The sequence below is a fragment of the Cyprinodon tularosa genome, unplaced genomic scaffold, assembly GCF_016077235.1.
Source record: "Cyprinodon tularosa strain WSP-4 unplaced genomic scaffold, ASM1607723v1 ctg117, whole genome shotgun sequence".
Lineage (NCBI taxonomy): Eukaryota > Metazoa > Chordata > Actinopteri > Cyprinodontiformes > Cyprinodontidae > Cyprinodon > Cyprinodon tularosa.
The window spans coordinates 1,956,543-1,974,755 of NW_024037970.1; the positions used below are offsets into that span (position 1 = coordinate 1,956,543).

The window sequence follows — 18,213 nt, forward strand, 5'->3', positions numbered from 1 at the left end:
AACTATTTTTTTGAAAGAATGTATTTGTGACATGAAAATAGTTAGAGTTTAGCTTAGTAAAATCATTTGACAAAAACACATAGTGCTTAAAGACATTATGAATGTGCCAGCCTGGGGTCTTGTTGTGTGGAGTTTGCATGTTCTCCATGTGAATCAGTGGGTTCTCTCCGGGTACTCCGGCTTCCTCCCAGAGTCCAAAAACATGACTGTTAGGCTAATTATTCTCTCTAAAATTTTCGTAGGTGTGTGTATTTGCGCATGGTTGTTTGTCCTGTCTGTCTCTATGTTGCCCTGTGACACACTGGCAAACCCGCCTATTGCCCAGAAATTTAGATAAGTACCAGCACCTCTCTTGACCCCTCAAGGGACAAGGGTGGTAGAAAATTAATGGATGGATGGATGGATGGCATTATGAGTGACTATATTATAAGTAGTTTTTCAGGTAAAATTATAATTTGTAGTATGACTTGCTTTATATTTCAATAGAAACATATGATGATGGTCTTGTGTGTCTTCTCTTCTCTTCCAGTGTATGATCACAGAATGGATGACCTAAGTGATTTCCTGAGACAAAGGAATATTCCAGAGGAAACTATCGAGACCATGCTGAAAGAAAAGGTACTATGTGAAAAAAGTAATCTGTTCTTCAGAAACTACAGTTTTTTTTTAAAGCTTGTGTTTAGCAATGTTATCTAATTTCATTCAAATAATTTGCATGCAATTCTAGTTCTGTTTTTGTAGCTTTAACAATATTATTTTTTATTGTCCTTGTTTAGATTGATACCAACGTCATCCAGCTCATGACAGATGAAGAGCTAAAGAATTACTTGCCATCGTATGGAGATCGCATAGCCCTATTAGGATATTGTAAAAGGAAGGAAAATGGCCCCCTAAGCAGTCGCAAATCAAAACTGTTTGAGCGCCTGAAATCAAAGCTGGGTAAAAGAAAAACTGCTCATGAAGATGGTTGTGGTATGGAAAATGAAGAGCAATCTGAAACAACTGTAAAGAAGAATGCTCTGAAGCCCAAGAGAAAAATAGAAATAGGTTGGATGCTTTATGATGAAGAACAACAGGCTTTTAAACAAGTAAGAGCAAGAAGAGGTGGTGGAACTAGGAAGGTTGAAATATCAAAGGATGCTAAAAAAAGTGAGCTAATCCAGATGGCTATTGGCCTTTTCTTTCCAAATGGAAGAAATAGAGAAGGGTGCATAGCAGATTTTGAAATAGATCTAAAAGATTATCAGGAAGTGGCAATTGATGACAACATCACTGTTGGACAAATGTTTCATGTTACAAAACTTAGTATTCTCAGGTTTTATCTGACCACTCACAAAAAGAAGGCTAACCAGTCAATCGGTCAAGATGAAGTTATGTCTTCACCATTGTTTCAGGATCAAGACAGTTCTCTTAGTCAGCCCTCCTCTTCATCTGCTGTAAATGTTGCAATGACCAGCCAATCTACAATATCCACAGCAGTAACTTCCGATTTCTTATTTTTTGGAAACATAACAAATCATGACAATATTAACTTTTCACTTCATTCTACAGAGCTTAGGGAGGAGGATTTGGATAGCAGTAACATAGTGTTTGTAGGACCGTTTTCTGACAGTGAGCCACAGATTTTGGATGATACTTTGCCAATATCCCCTCAATCCACATCAACTGCCAAGGCAGTGAAGAAGATACTGATAGTTCACAGAGGACAGGTACTTCCTGAGCTCATAGCACATTTCTGTGATGATGGACTTCTGGATAAAGATTTCAAGATCCAGCTTGTACTGCCAGATGGAACACCTGAGATGGGTTATGATGATGGAGGAGTCGTTAGAGACTGTCTTTCTGAATTCTGGAAAGAATTCTATGACCAGTGTACAACAGGAAACACTTATAAAGTGCCTTTTCTGAGACATGATTATGGACAGCAGCAGTGGGAGAGTGTAGGCCGAATAATTGTTTTTGGATGGACAAGAGAGAAATATCTTCCTATGAAGATTGCACCTGTCATACTAGAGCAAGCAGCCTTTGGACAGGTAAAAAGTGAGGTGGTGGAGAATTTCCTTAAGTGCTTGTCTGAATCTGAGCGATTTGTGTTTCAGTCATGGCAGTCAGACTTCAGCAGTGTTGACAAAGAGGAATTGATAGAGATTCTTGATAACCACAGTTGCAGACGAATGCCCACTGCCAGCAATGTAAACGAAATCCTCCAAGAGCTTGCACACAAAACACTTGTCCAAGAGCCTGCTTACGTTATTGAACAGTGGGCCAAAACACTAAGTATTACCGGGAACAGCTTCCAGGATCTTTCTTTAGTGTATGAAAACTTGCAACCAAATGCAAGAAAAGTATTAAGGTCCATTGTCTTTCCTGAGGAAATGAATGCCCATCAGAAGGACATTCAAAAGCACGTTAGCACATATATCAGGAATGCGGATTTACAGCATCTGTCCTTGTTTCTAAGGTTCTGTACAGGTTCGGATCTATTCCTGGATAAGAAAATTCTTATTGAATTCACAAAGATTCAAGGGTTTCTCAGAAGACCTGTGGCTCACACATGTAGCTGTGTCCTTGAGCTGTCAATGTATTATGATAGCTATCCAGATTTCAGTGCTGAAATGAACAAGGTTTTGGAGTCTAATGTATGGGTTATGGACATTATTTAGTTTGGACGTGGTGGAGATGGAGGGTTGAGTTCCACAGTTGTGGAACTCTGTAAAGAAAAATAGAGGAATAAGGTGGCCAGTTAAAGTGACATGTTGCCTATCAAGATCTAAATAGATGTTTTAAGGTTTTCCCTAAAAATTTTTCTTGAGTTTAAGGTTTTAGAGATAAAAATTCACGTGGGTGATGTTACCTTCCCAAACTTTCTCCAGATTTAATAAAAGGGATCAACTGTTTGTGATAGTTAAATGCTGGTTTGTATGTACAGCATAGCTGTTGGTATGTTTAAGGTTAGGTTGTCAAAAATAAACAAGGGAGATATTATACCACACATGCACAAGTTCTGCATATCTGTTAACTTTCAGGGGTGTGGTCAACAATTTTATCTCTGGAAAGCCATGATGTCAGACATCAAAATGGAGCTGACTTTTGTTATAGCATAATTAACATGTTAATTGTTAGCTGACATAATAAATTATAAGACGTAAAATAAAAATGACTCTAGGAAATGTTTAGAAGTTCACAGCCAAAAAAAACAAATATAGGAACTGTTTACTGTTATTGTATCTTTTTATGAGACACAACTGTGTCAGTTGCACTTGTTACATTGCATTCATATCCATAACAAAATCTTTTTCTGATTTATTTGTCTTTTTTGCACATTTTATTTCTTTTTCGGAAGGTTATAAAAAGAGTCTTCTTTTTTGTTTTCATGGACACAACTTGGTAAATTTCTTTATCTTAAGTAAATTAAATGAGTGCACTATATACCAAGGCAAGTTTTTTTAAGCACTTGTAATTTATTTTTGAGGATGTAAATAATGGATTGTTCTCTGTTGGCAGAATACAAAATAAATACATTCTGAATAAAGTGTAGAGTCTGTTTATTATTTGCTGTTGCACTCTAAAAAAATCGATTGGCCATAATACAGAAAAACATATATGTAAAGAGTAATGAGAAGATTGGTACTCTTTATATTTACACAGGTATTTACACACGACATATAGAGATAATATCTGACTTGTTAGATATTTTGAGGACCTGGGTGAGAGAGAAACTATTCCCTCAGCCCATCACTGATCATTTGACGGAGTCTTACATAAAGATTAGTACTTTCATACACATCATCTGTCATTACCAGTCTGTGCTCAGTCATGAGTTCAGTGCATAAGTGAAACACGTCGACATCACAGGGAAAGTCCTTGAAACGACATTCTTCTATACATATTTCCAGCTTTGTTAGATTAACAGACTGCAAAAAATTGGGAACCCCATACAGGTTGGGAACACCATGCATTATTGTGGGACGACCATGAGGAGCCCGAGGATTATTTGTAGACCGTATACGATGGTCATTCCATGCCTGGACAACTTGATCCAGCTCCACCTGTGTGATAAAGTAAACAGGAAAAAAATATGAAAATAGTTGTTAGAAAAAAAGTTATGCTTTTGTATTATTTGTTATTTTTCTTCAAATTTGGGTGCTGAAGTCAAGAAATAAATTTATAGTACCTGTATTGTTTGTAGGAAGCAAAACTGGATCAGTGATTTGTCCAGAAAGCTGTCAACAAAATAGCCATCCGCTTTAAGCTGGTCGAAATGGTCCATCCAAAACTGGGCACATTCACTTCTTAAAGTGCACCACCATCGCTCTATCCTTTGATTTCCTGTACTCGGACCGAGAATAACAGATTCAAAACCATTTTCATTCTCGGTGTTGTGCAGGAATCTTTGCATTGCTGCCACACAAGTGTTCTCTGTGCCATGATCCATTCGTATCTTTTCTGGAAATCCATTGTACTCCATCACAGCATCAATAAAATAGCCAGCAATAATGTGAGGGTCACTATTAGTCTTGTAAGCTTCTAGCCAGATCATTTTCCTTGAAAAGCCATCTATGCATCCATTAATACATATCCCATAAGGCTTTAATTTGTCATACCCATCCATGTGCCAGACATAGTTTGGTCCCCGACTGACATATAAACGTCGTCTCAAGCGATTTTGTGCACGCAGGTCAACACCGTTGGGATCCAATAGGCGCATCAAAAGACGTACTGTTTCCCTGTCTGTGACTATGCCAGCCATCCAACATTTCTGATGCATCCACCTGTAGCCGTGCTGTCTCCCAGATCCATTTAGTTGTTGCTGAATAAAAGAGGCCACTTCTGCAACATCTGTCTTATTTTTTCTACGCCAAAGGCTCTTCTTTTGCAGTCTTCTCTCCAGCGTCCGGAGACTTAATTTAATATTATGGATTTCTTCCAAAACTCTCAAGATTTCATGATTAGTAAAGCCACCTCTGAAGTATTGCTCAATTATATTATCAATATCCATTTCTCTCTATCAAGTTGAGCATATCTCAAGCTATTGGACCAACTGAAGTTATCTCATTATATTGAGATAGTATCTCATTATAATGAGATAGTAACTCAATATAATGAGATAGTATCTCATTATAATGAGATACTATCTCATTATATTGAGTTACTATCTCATTATATTGAGTTACTATCTCATTATATTGAGTTACTATCTCATTATATTGAGTTACTATCTCATTATAATGAGATAGTAACTCAATATAATGAGATACTATCTCATTATATACAGAGACAACTAACAGTTAGCAGGATACAACCAGAATGTTAGTATTTGAAAAATATGCCAGTAACATTCTAGCATTAAAATCTACAAAGCCACTTAGTGAGTTGTTATAAAAAAATGTTTTCAGCACTAGCACTATTAGCATCTTATTTTTCTCAGATTCTTTCAACCCAAAACAACAAGAACTATTAGAAATATCTTATACAAAACATAATGTTATTTAAATCATACACTTAAAAAATAATGCAACTGCTTTTGGCATTTAGTAAATCTTATTTAGTTACTTTAACACAATTGCTTTATGTCCTACACTGTTAGCATGAAACAATTGTGTTAAAATAACTAAACAGGATTAAGTTAATGCCAAAAACAGTATTACAGAATAACAATAACAGAATTATTTTTTTCAGTGTAGAAGTCAAAGGTGGCAGTGACAATGGAAAGGACAGCACAGTTTAATGCTGCATAAGCATGGTTTTCAAAATAGCTAAGGTAGCCCTGTAGGAATACCATTCAATATCTGCTTGCTGCATCTTGCTGATTCTCAAGTTTGTTCCCCTTCTCCCACTTCAGGGTGTGACTCTGGGCCAAAACATACTTGTACTATTGTTCGTCTGTGCCCAACCATTCACATGTATTTTATGTACATAGAAAAACCCTAGATCACACTGGAAAAAAGGATCTAGAAATAAATAAAAAATTCTTAAATTCACTTTATTTATTCTTAATTTGGGTAGGTAAATGAGATTTTGCCAATGGAATGAGTATTTTTACTCTTAAAATAAGATAATTAGATGACATGCACTTTAAATAAGACAATGCAATTGTTTTTTGAAGTGTAAATTGTTTTGTTCCATTGGCAAGATGTCTCTTTTACCTCCTCAATCCAAGAACAAATGCACTTATTTAAAGAAAAAATATTTTTTTTTCCAGTGCAGTGAGTTCCAGTCAAGAAAAATCTGAAAAATGTTCAATATAAAAACAACATTATATTGCTTTGTAACCTTAAGAAACTGTATTTTTTGGGGGGTGATTTTCAATAATAGCCAGTCTAATGACTGATAAGCTTAAGAGGCTTTTAGTAAAACAATGAAGTTCTCAACGCTTAAATTACGGAGGAACTGTAGCCAAATACTGAACATTTCTCAATAAAATATATACAACACAGCTCTGAAGTGTGTGTACAGTAAACTTTGGATGATGATGTTTCGTTCTGGAGGGATACAGAGCTTTTTGGCGATAGCATTCTTTCCTGCTTGTGCTTTTAATTTTTCATTACTGACGCCCTGAAAACAACCCTAGCAGACACTATATTGATCTTACTCCCTTATTTCGAAAAAATAAAATGAAAAAATAAGACTGCAACAAGGAGGGATTCAAATGCTGTCATTTTTAGGTGAGCAGTTTGAGACAATGCTGTGCATCGCAAAAATATATGTATCTATTTACATTTTAGCTTCAATGTTTTTTATAGGTCTCAGTGAAGTTACACAGTGTGTCGCTGAAGTGAAAAGATCAGAGCTTAAAACGTTTTTCAAAAGGGTTCTGTAAAGAATTAGGCATGTGTATGCATTCAGCAGCCGTCATTCTTGATGTACAGAAATCAAACCAGAGGAAACCAATGGTTTTCAGAAGGCATCTGATTAGTAAGTAGCAGCGTTGTACATCTTATGATACTTCAGGCTGGATGCTAGACTTGTATGAACATCAACTTTCGGTTTTTTCTCAGGTAGATTTTGCAAGGTAAACATCCCCCCAAGTTTGAGCAGTTGTTCTGTCTCAAACACCTGTTCTCTCTGGATTCCCTTGTGATCCCAGGTTGGGATGGAGTATTTGAGAGAATGTGGAGTGGCATATGGTACCGTTGGAGCATCTATTCCACTCCTTAGCTTTTGTTGTTCAAATCATATTGATATAAACTAAGTCTGATTAAGCCTTCTCTAAAGACTTACTCTCATGTAAATGACTGCTTCCTTATGCTGTATTCAGACCATAGCCTTGTTTCTGTTTTGTTTTGTTTTTGTTTTGAAAACATGCAAATTGGAACAGACGAAGGGTTCCACCCATACGACCGATATATGGCACTTTATTTTGCATGGCAGACTAATAAAATGTGGTCTATGAGTGAAGAGTGGAAGAGGAACATTTATATAAATGTTTTTAAAATGAATTTATGAATACAATTTTGAGAAGAGTATTAAATGCTCTAAAGGTAAGAAGCCAAACGACCCGCATTCCAAATGGGTGGACTTGTTGGCTGTTCCAATTTGCATGTTTTCCAAACAAAAACAAGGCTTTGTTGGGCTACTGCATAAAACCTCATACTCAAATTGATATAATCTTTCCTCTTCCACTCTTCACTCATAGACAACATTTTATTAGTCTGCCATGCAAAATAAAATGCCATGTATCAAAGTTGTAATGTGATTAAATGTGAAGATTTTAGGGTGGAGGTGTGTTTGTAGGGGAGCAGATTATGTGAAATGCAAAACATTAAACAAAAAATAATAAGCTGTAAATCAGTACCTCTCTGTACGACACTACACAGACTTCATTCACACATGCACACGATAACTTTTTAAAAAGCCACTGGTGCTCAATGGATATGTTTGATGGTGTGTATGTATTTCACTTACTGCCTTGAACCCAAGAATTTGATAATTATTTCTCACAGCATGATTATTTTGGTCTACTTTAAATGTGCTGCAAATGTCTGGCACTAAATCAACTTAAACCTGGAACACAGAGAGTCTTATTACAGCATACAGTCATCTGGTTTAGAAATTGGAAAAATATTTGCATACTTTTTGGTTCCTTTAGGCGTCAAATTCCTGGTGTGATTCAAAGACAATGGATGTTAACATATTTGCATTCTGGCAAGCTGAAAAAAGAAACGTCAAAATCAAAGCTAGCTTTTGTTGGAAAGAACTTCCCTGAGTTTTAGAGGCTGTAACAGGTGGGCAGCGTCAGCTTCTTATATTGTGGCAGGCACTAACAAAAACAACAAGGAGGATCATTTTAGTTAATGTTTGTTTCATGTCGGTGGTGAAGTGCTGGGGGCTGAAAGGAAAAAATGACTTTGTTTTAAACACATAGCAAGAAGCATGTCGGCACAACTCATGCCAAATGTATGTTGTGCTTGTAGAAGTAACCGGGTTATGTTGCCAGGTTGGTGTTTGAGAAACAAAGGTTTAGAGCTGTAATGGAGATTTATTTTAGTTATCCATTTTAAATAAAAAAATTTTTTTTGTTGTTAAATCCCCAAAAAATAATCGCTGCAGTGTTAATGACTAGAGGGAACCCATTGTCCACCGTGGCCACATGCATTACAAACTGATTTTGACTATTGCATTATTAATCATACGAGTAGACTGTAATCCAATTCTTATTTATCTGTAGGTTGGGATTGCAATAAATTCCTCTAAATAATATCTCTTTTTGTTTGAACATGAATTTAATCTGTTTTTCTGTGAAGGTCTGTTAATGAAATGTTGAAAACCAAAATGAAAGAAACCTAGACGGTATTTTTTTTAAACTTATTTTACAGACTGATTATTTTTTTTATCATATTGATTTCTCTCCACATTAATGCAATAATTTGTGAAAGTGTATCATAAAATGTCACAACTTTTACTTTGTAGGAAAACATGTAAAGGTTGAAATGCTACATGTTATTTTGTATGGAATGGTATATAAAGAATATATTTTTAGCACCTACATCAGGGGTGTAACATAGATAACATACCACTAACATAGATAACATAGATATTCCCATCCACTCATCCATTTGAATTGGCCCAACACAGGGAGACCTTTATAACCTCAATTTTCCTGTTGGATAAACCTGGTACCTCCAACTTAACCAACTTTATATCAGATGAACCATTCATCCTTTCTTCATGCTCTTAACAACATTGTGAGGTGTTTTCTGTGAGGCAGCAAAGCAGCAACTTTCTGTCCATGAAAAGAAAAAATGGAAGAAAAGCCTCAATATTCCACTGAAATATTCTCAATAGTAAAATAAACAAAAGTAAGTCAGGGGAAAATCTGTCAAAATTATCCATAATTCGATTATAAATGTGCTTTCTGAACCAGTTTGGAGATATGAGTAGACTTTCTGTCACATGAAGCCCCCTGTGGACTTTTGTGTTTTTTTAGCTCTTGTTATCTGCCAAATAGAAAGGACAGAGAAAATATAACTGTTCCATGATATTGTTTGTAAAAACTCAGTAGTACAGATGAGATCTTGAGTAGCGCACAACTCAGACCCATATGTGTGGCATGCTCCGATGCTCTCATAAAAAAAAAAGAGTTTTCAGGCTCCTCTGTGAGCCAGAATGCCTTGTATTTGAACGCCAACTAATCACACATAGAGCCAGATTTAGCAGGGTGTGATCTGGCATTTATTTACTGTTGGGTCTGCAGCCAGGACATATCAAGCATGATTGAGTAATTCAAAGAGCCTAGTCTCCACTGTCACATCGATCGCTGCAATTATCCTGTTTCTGGGGTATTGAGCTAAAATATGAGCTCATCGTACATCCAGGCACCTACAGCACATTATGATAGTTTGAATTGGCCAAATCTGTGAATGTGAAATTAATTTACAAAAGCCTCATCCAGGCCCAAGTTCAACACCCAGATGTTTCTTTTTTCTTTTGTTTTTTTCTTTTTTTTTAACCCAATATCCAGATTGTGCTGACATACACAAAATTCTCAAAGTAAAAAGTTTTCTTGATGTAGTTACAAACTTTAAATCCCACTTTATTATATTGTGGAAAAATTTCAGTATTATTACAGTCCCTGAGTGGAACAAGAGAGGGAAGCACCATGGCAGAAATAATAAATCAGGGAAGTACCACAACTAAAATGATTAATCAAAGTCTCTGTAAAAGTGAAGAAGACATTTATTCTTTTATCCTCCAAAACACTCTAGAAAGAGTTAGACGAGAAACAGATGATTAGGTAGCACAAAATCAAAGAAACATAAAATAAGGCCTAACTAACCTCTATTTCAAGTCAAAACCTAACATCCTTTTGAAAAACCAAAGTCATACAGCAGCATTGCTGGTATTGACCTACCAGGAGTAACTTGTCTAAGATATATAGTTTTCTAAAAATGTACCCATACTTACTTAGTCCTCTAACTACCTGTCACTCCAAGCCTCTAACAATCTAATCCAATCCAATCCAATCCAATCCAACAACCACACATAAAAGCAGTGAGAGTTTAAAATGAATAATTAAATAAAGAGGGCACAGAGGACCATACAAATATGCAGTGTTAAAAGCCAAAGAGTAAATTGGCAAAAGGCGGAAATTATTCAGATATTTTGAAACATTGATATTTGGTTCATTTTAGGCCTTTTTGTTTTTGTTAATTGGTAAATCTTTGCTCAAATTAAAGCTTCAAACTGAGATAATTCTATTTAATTTCACCAGTGGCCATGGTACAACTGCTGCAGTTGTTCAAGGATTAAACAAAACTCAAAGCAAATAGTTGGTATCCAGCTAAAATTATAATTTTTTTTTCTACGCACACACATTATTCAAAGGAACTTCAGCTTTCTGTTTTTCTACAAAAAACTAAATGCTGAGGGTATGTCCTATTTGAGTTTTTATAATTTCCCATAAATAATGAATATTACAATCATCTCCATCTAAATATTAATTATTAAAATATTAATAAATATAATAATATAATATATATATAATATATAGATATATATAATATTAATAAAATAATGATATCATAATTTGTGTAGTGTAATTATTTGGGTGGAGCTGTTAAAAGTATGCGCTCCTTAATGCTTGTGACATGACATTTTTTGTAATAGAGCAATACAAAGTCGCACAAAAGAATGTAGTCAAGAGGAATATGGTAAAATTATCTTTATACATTTCCTGAATATTTAGCAAAATGAATGCTATTACTAAAGTTTTCCCAAACCTTCAAATAATTCCATTTAGTTTCATTCATTCTGACAGAAACCAGGTAAGATTACAACGCACACATCATTTGCTTAACTTATTTGGAACAATTTCCCTGAGGAGAGTAAAATATTGAATATCTAAAGTGCCATTTTTATCCTCTATGTAAACTGACCTTATAGCTGTTTTTTCCTATCTATTCCTTGTTCTTGTTGTTAATGAAAATATACATTTGATTGTGTATTCCAACTGTTCTTGACCTGGTACTGTGCTTTTTCTTTTAAGTACTTTGAATTGTATAAATAAAAATCTTGAATAAAAATCTAGGTATTTATCCCTTAGGGGATTTATAAACTTTAATATGTGTCTTTAAGTTTCTGTTAGAGTATGACCTTCTTTCCAACTGATCTGGAATTTGTAAAACCTCAGAGGTCACAATTTTTCTTCTAAAATTGTTTAAAGGCATTAGGATTTTGGTGTACCTACCCTCTGGATTAAAAGAGGAATTTTGCTGGCCTTTAGCAAAATGTTACTTTTATTTAATATTTAGCAATGAGAAGACATGAGAATGTGTCTATTTTTTTTTAAGTGGATTTAAATATCTGACTTCAGGTGCAAATAGGGCCAGAAAGCTGAAAAGTTAACTAAAATATTTTGAGATATTTATAAAACATAATAAAATTAACAAAGCTAAATATTTTGTTTAGAGTTATGACATTTGATTCCTCCAGTGAAAAAGGATTTCTTAGGGCAAGTTGTGTAAAATCTCCAGTTTGTATGATATTATGTCTGATTTCGATGTTGTATAGGTCAAAGAAGGTAAAATGTGGGGGTTTATTTCCACAGAAGTGGAAAAACAAATAGTGTGATTTGTCTTGACATGGCCGCCCTGCTGCAGGTACTGTAGATTCATCTTACCCGGACCTCTAAGGCCTCCAAGAACATAAATATAAAACCTGGAGCGGCACCAACCGTCACGGCCAGTGCTCCACTTTCTGCAACATTGGCAGGTTTTGAGTCCAGAAAGGATACCGTGCCATTACACGGAAAGTAGGCAATGAAAATTCAATTAAGGGCCGACACCTCCGGTGCTACGCAGCAGCAGAGTGAGACGGTCCAGCTTGCAATAGGAGGCCCTTGTCTGTCAGGAATACAGCTCAGTTTACAATTTTGATGAAAAGCACAGTATTCCATGTCCAATCATCTGAGCACATCAACACATAGCTGTAATTATAGATCTCATCTTGTGGTGCGGGAAAATGTGGCTCCATTTGGTCTCCATTCAAACATATATCATGTTTTTGGTTTGTTACTGAAAGACTCGACCACTGTAGAATTAATAAATGACCAAGCTATTGCTGCTTTGTCAAGCTAGTAAATGTGATATTTCTGACTTATGCCTCTTTCAAAAAAAATGTCATACAAACATCAAGCTTTGGGAATATTACCCTTCATAAAAACAACCGTGTTTCAGACACAGAGTGTGGAATAATCACTAACTTGGATCCGACAATGAAATTCTCTCTGGCAGAAATACTCTCTAATTGTTCAGGATTAAATTTTCACAAACTGTTGTCCAGGAATGGGACAGCTTCATGTTTTTATTGGACATTTTCACTATTATTCAGAGTTCATTTTCTAATCAACAATGTACTGCGGTTATAACGTCTCAGTTTTTCTTTGTTGAGGCCTGCAGCAGAAGAAGAAGTCAAACAGAGTTTACAGAATCTGATGTCCAAAATGTATGTTCACCACAAAAATTCTGTTTTCAGGCTTTAAAAATTGGTTTGCTACTGTTGTTTTTGTGATAGTTTATGTATTTTTATGTGACTGTAATTTTTGGTTCCTGAAGTATTTTCTAATGACCTTTGTAAAATACAAATGTAATGGTATTGCTGTGATGTAGAAACGTTATTTTTGCATGAATTTGGTTTGATCATTGTAGTCTTGCTAGTGCTTAAGGGTGCATAGTCACAACATATGACTATACAAAAATGACCCAAAACCATTTGCTCATAGTAACATAATGTTTTATATACCAAGTGTCCGTCCTGATAAAGTTTTAGTAGTCCGATTCGAGCCTAAATGGAATTTCAACACTGGACACAAAAAGCAGACATAAACAGATGTGGTGCCATCTAGTGGCAGTTACATGAAACTTAAAGAAAGCCAGATGGTGACAATTGATGTAGCTACGTAATAGAACCTGACTGTCCTATAATGCCATGTGATCTATCTATCTATCTATCTATCTATCTATCTATCTATCTATCTATCTATCTATCTATCTATCTATCTATCTATCTATCTATCTATCTATCTATCTATCTATCTATCTATCTATCTATCTATCTATCTATCTATCTATCTATCTATCTATCTATCTATCTATCTATCTATCTATCTATCTATCTATCTATCTATCTATCTATCTATCTATCTATCTATCTATCTATCTATCTATCTATCTATCTATCTATCTATCTATCTATCTATCTATCTATCTATCTATCTATCTATCTATCTATCTATCTATCACTGTGTCACTTTTTGTCTTTATTTTCACACTGCCATGGGAGGAATGTACTGGCCTAGCTGCAGTAGGCTACTACCTTGTTTACTCCTTGTGCACATGTGCAGTAGCTTATCTCCTTTGTTATTGAAAATGTACACAAAGGGCTTTATGTACAGTACTGACAGATTGAGCAAAAACACACCAAAAGACAAATAATACCCTTGCAGTGTGTGGTAATCTTTCAGAAAAAACAATGTATGCAATCAAAAATGTTAAATAACGCCACTTTGCAGCTTTGAATGGGGTCTTTTTCAAGATGAATTCATGGTATTGATTTTATTATATTCCACATAAATCTTTACTTAGAATTGAAAGCCTTAAAAGGGTGTTACCAAAAGGGCTGACTAAACAGTTGTCCCGCAGACAATCACTGACACATTCACGGAAGGATAAATCAAAAAAGTTAATTTCGTGGAAGAAAAAGGAAGTAGGAAAAAGTGCACATGCAAAAACAATAACTGCAGTATTGAGAGGATTGTGAAGGAAAAGCAATTCCCAGTTTTAAAGTTAGATTTACTAGGCATGAACTGCAGCTAAAGTCAACTCTTTAAGAGCGACCACACACAGATGTGTCCAGGATATGAACTACAGCTATCTCATTCCTGGTGTTTAGCTACTTCAGAACAGAGACAACATCAGAAGCATCAAACTTTGGCTGATGAGCCAAAGGCTCATAGGCTGTTGCCCAGAAGTCCACAGCCTCCCTTCAGATAAAAGTACATTTTGCTTTTGGAAATCCAAGAAACAAAAAAAGCCACACAGATGGAAGTAATACATATAATGACATTTTTTTTATTAATAATAAATAATTAACAAATTAAACATAAATATTGACTAAAGAGAGAAAAAATCCCTTTGCAATGGATACAAACCTTCCAATTTTACAGACATCAAGAACTACTGCATTGGTTATCTTGAGAACCCCAATGGTTTCCTAATGATAATCATTCATTTTTTTTCTATAAATAGTGTTTATACACATTTTAGTTAAGATATATTTAAACTATTCTAAACAAAACAACATAATCCTTACTCTATGTTGTGATTGAGACATTGATTGGACATCTCTCTCCTACTCCTTATAATAACTACTTACCATTACAGCTTTCTGTAAGTAATTAGGAATAATTTATTCTGTGACTTGATTGAAGCCATATTGTCGTTTCCCCCCCCCCCCCCTCTCTCTCTCTCTCTCTCTCTCTCTCTCTCTCTCTCTCTCTCTGTCTCTCTCTCTTTCTCTTCCTCTCCGTCCTCTGGTTGGATATAGTGAGAAAAAACATGGTCTTAAAAGTTGTAAACATTAGGAGGAGTTAATTACACCAATTTCCATGATTCATTCATGGCCTGGCATACCAATACTGTCCATGAACTCTGTTTCATATATGACGACAGAGAGGGCTACAAAAGAATGCAGAGTTTTAATGAAATGCATCCAGCACATTAACTCCAAAGGGAAGTAAAGATGGCTGAGCCCATAAATGGAAGGCCACAGTCCTAAAGCAGACCTCAGAAGAGGCCATGACCTTCTTATTCAGACCCACAGCCCTTTGAAGGTCTAATCTTCAGAGTTCCATCCCATCGCAAGTCACCGCAGCAGCACTGGTGAAAACACAACAGTCTATTTTTTGTGCTGCAAACATTTGAACAAAGCTGGGATGCATGTTTCAGGCTAAAACCTCAATAGCTCCACTTCATCAACATCTTGCTTTTGGAAATGATTAAACAAGATTACTGGGAACACTGCTGCTGGTGACTCTCCCCTCATGAGGCCTCTGTAACAGAAATCTTGAGCACCAATTTAATCTCATTAAAGGACCCTATTAACTAGCTACTGATGTGATTCTGTATTGACCTTTTTACATTATGTATTAGAGCAAAAAAACAAAAAAAAACAACTTAAAAATCGTTCTTCTTCCACAATCTCATTAAAGAAATTTCATAGATTTGAAACGGAGTTAAAATTTGACCTGTTTCAGGAAACCAGGAGATGTGGAGGATGGAAATTTCTCCACTGTGTGATAAATAAAATAAATCAATCAATCAATCTAGAATGTGTTAATTAGTTTTTTGTGCAGTGTATATCACATCAGTTTAACTCTTCAATGTCTGACTTCCTCTCTGGCTCTTGTACATCAAAATTAGACTCTACCTTTGTGAATTCACTGTGCCACAGACCCAGTAGGAATTACTGCAGTCAATAAATTGACTTGTATATTTGTTCTTTAGCAAAACACACGGAGGATGGAATATCTGGGACCATTCGTTCTGAGGAAAAGATTTGTGGTCAAGCGAGACTACAAGGTTCAGTTATACAGTCACCATAACAATAACGTTATTTGGAGGATACAGCATAAGGCTTTTAGCTCTAAGAATACTCAACCGAATTTCAAACATGGTAGCGGCAGAAAAATGCTGATGATGTTTTGTTTTTTACTGGGAGTTTTACCAGTGTCTTCTATAAAGTAGAAAATGGGGACTGCCCCTATTCATTTGACTTTAATTCCACTCAACAGTTTGACATTTTTCACACATTATAAATACTTAAACATTTTCAAAAAATTTTTTTTTTACTTTCTACCTCAGGAAATGATTTTTGTTTTAGTTTTAAAGGACAAGGGCAGTTAATAGAATATGTTTTGGGCAAAAATAAAACAAATAAAGCATTAGATAATTATTTTTATTTACTTGCAGTGAATATATCTACTGTTACGTTTTATTAATGTTTAGTGTATTTCCTGTACATAAAAAAGACAGCCCTATAGATGATCATGCTTAATCTCACAAAGTAAGAAATATCTTAAAAAGGGACCACTTTCAGCTCAGGACCTTGTGTGCACATAAAAAAATAAAAACTACAACTTGTGTCTGTTTCTCCTGTAACTCAATATTACTATCCCAGGGGTATGTCAGGGTAAAGTGTGCAGGTCTCTTTATGCGATGACTGCTGCAAAACTGAGTCTAAAAGGTTGAAAGATTTTGAGAATGTCACATTTCCCTCTGATGCTTCAAGCAAAATTGCATCTTAAAACAGCATTCAGCCCAAATGCTAACGGCATGCACCCCTCTGGGAGAGCACACATGCTGACGAAATGCTGCTGCAGCCTAAACTGCCTATGCTTACTTGGTGAATAGTCCTGCAAATCAATAGTAATTACTTTTCCAGTCTAGCTTTCTGTTCCCACGATAAGCACAGGAAAGACCTTAAGTTATACCTAAAGGAACAGTGGTTTCCCTATCCCACGCAATAGGGCAGACTTACTCAGAATGTGTAGTAAACAGTCATGAATACGATAACACTGAGTGTTTTTCTTATTATTAAGGTCCGTTTATACGGCTCTGTGAATATCTATGAACTCCTCCTCTACATAGCCAGGTCTGCTTCCAGCTATGATGCTTTGTTCTTCCAAGGACTGAATATGGCCTGGTATTGCAATCAGGGCAAAAAAAGCTCAGACATAAAATATAATGGAGGGGGAAGGGGGGGGCAGGAAGAGTTATAGAGTTGGGATGAAAAGTTTCCCCTTTGAGTTGGTTCCGTTTTTGTTCAATTTATTGCTTTCAGTGAGCTCTTGACCAAAAAGCTCTGTCTGTGTCAGCTTCGTACTGGAGGAGGTTCTGAACGCATTGCCCTCGTCTGTGTGAGCCAGCACATGTTCTCCTCTGTTCTGTTATCCATTCAATCCTCCTACACTGCTGCAGGATTTTGTGTAATACTATTCAACACTTAAACTGCTGTTTAGCCAAGCTACAGATATATGTGATTTGAGACTGTTAGAGCAAAACTTTTCATTAAATCTCTGTGATAAAAAGAAAAATCCATTCAAAAAAGAGAAGTATTCCAAAAAAAGTGAAAAAAAAAAACAATCCACTGAAAAGAAAAGTGCTCATCTTTGGAAGCCAAGTGTAGTAAAGTTGGTTTTTGATGTATTTGACCTTCAAACTTGACCTTGACTGGTAGATCTCACCACTAGTTGTTGAGCCAGTAAGGAATCTGAGCTGGTTTGTTAAAAACTGCTTTGTGAAATAGAGAGGGTTTGCTGACACTCAAGAGACACTAGGTGGATAAAAACATTCTGTGTATAAGGTTTGACATTTTTACCAGGTATTTTTCTTCTAGCTCTGTCTCCTACCAAAAAGAGTTTAACCTTGCATGATACCGGAAAGGACCTGGAGCCACGACGTTGGCTAATGTTCAAAATCTGATTGCTAACTGTCCTTCTGAAACTACAGCCTCATTTAGATTTATGGTCTTGGGACTCCAAACAGGAAACAGAATATCCTGAGCCTAAGAAATTTTGCTGCATACAAAAATATCCCTAAAGTGTCTGTTTTCCTAACACCACTAAGGTTGTAAAGCAATATCCCAAACTTTGATCACTTCACAGAGCCCTGTTCAAGTCATCATCTGAAAATGAGAGTATAACACAACTGCAGCCCC

General features: G+C 35.7%; 2 protein-coding genes across 2 annotated transcripts; one reads left to right on the top strand and one right to left on the bottom strand.

Moving 5' to 3' along the window:
• The first annotated feature begins 512 nt into the window (after nucleotides 1-512).
• LOC119798958 lies at nucleotides 513-3,498 on the top strand. Its single transcript, XM_038308636.1, has 2 exons — nucleotides 513-618; nucleotides 777-3,498. The coding sequence occupies exons 1-2, from the start codon at nucleotides 544-546 to the stop codon at nucleotides 2,661-2,663; spliced, it is 1,962 nt and encodes a 653-aa protein (XP_038164564.1). The 5' UTR covers nucleotides 513-543; the 3' UTR covers nucleotides 2,664-3,498.
• A 51-nt stretch (nucleotides 3,499-3,549) lies between these two features.
• On the bottom strand, nucleotides 3,550-5,041 carry LOC119798434. Its single transcript, XM_038307918.1, has 2 exons — nucleotides 4,175-5,041; nucleotides 3,550-4,049 (listed from the first exon to the last, which is right to left on the bottom strand). The coding sequence occupies exons 1-2, from the start codon at nucleotides 4,997-4,999 to the stop codon at nucleotides 3,720-3,722; spliced, it is 1,155 nt and encodes a 384-aa protein (XP_038163846.1). The 5' UTR covers nucleotides 5,000-5,041; the 3' UTR covers nucleotides 3,550-3,719.
• Nucleotides 5,042-18,213: the final 13,172 nt, after the last annotated feature.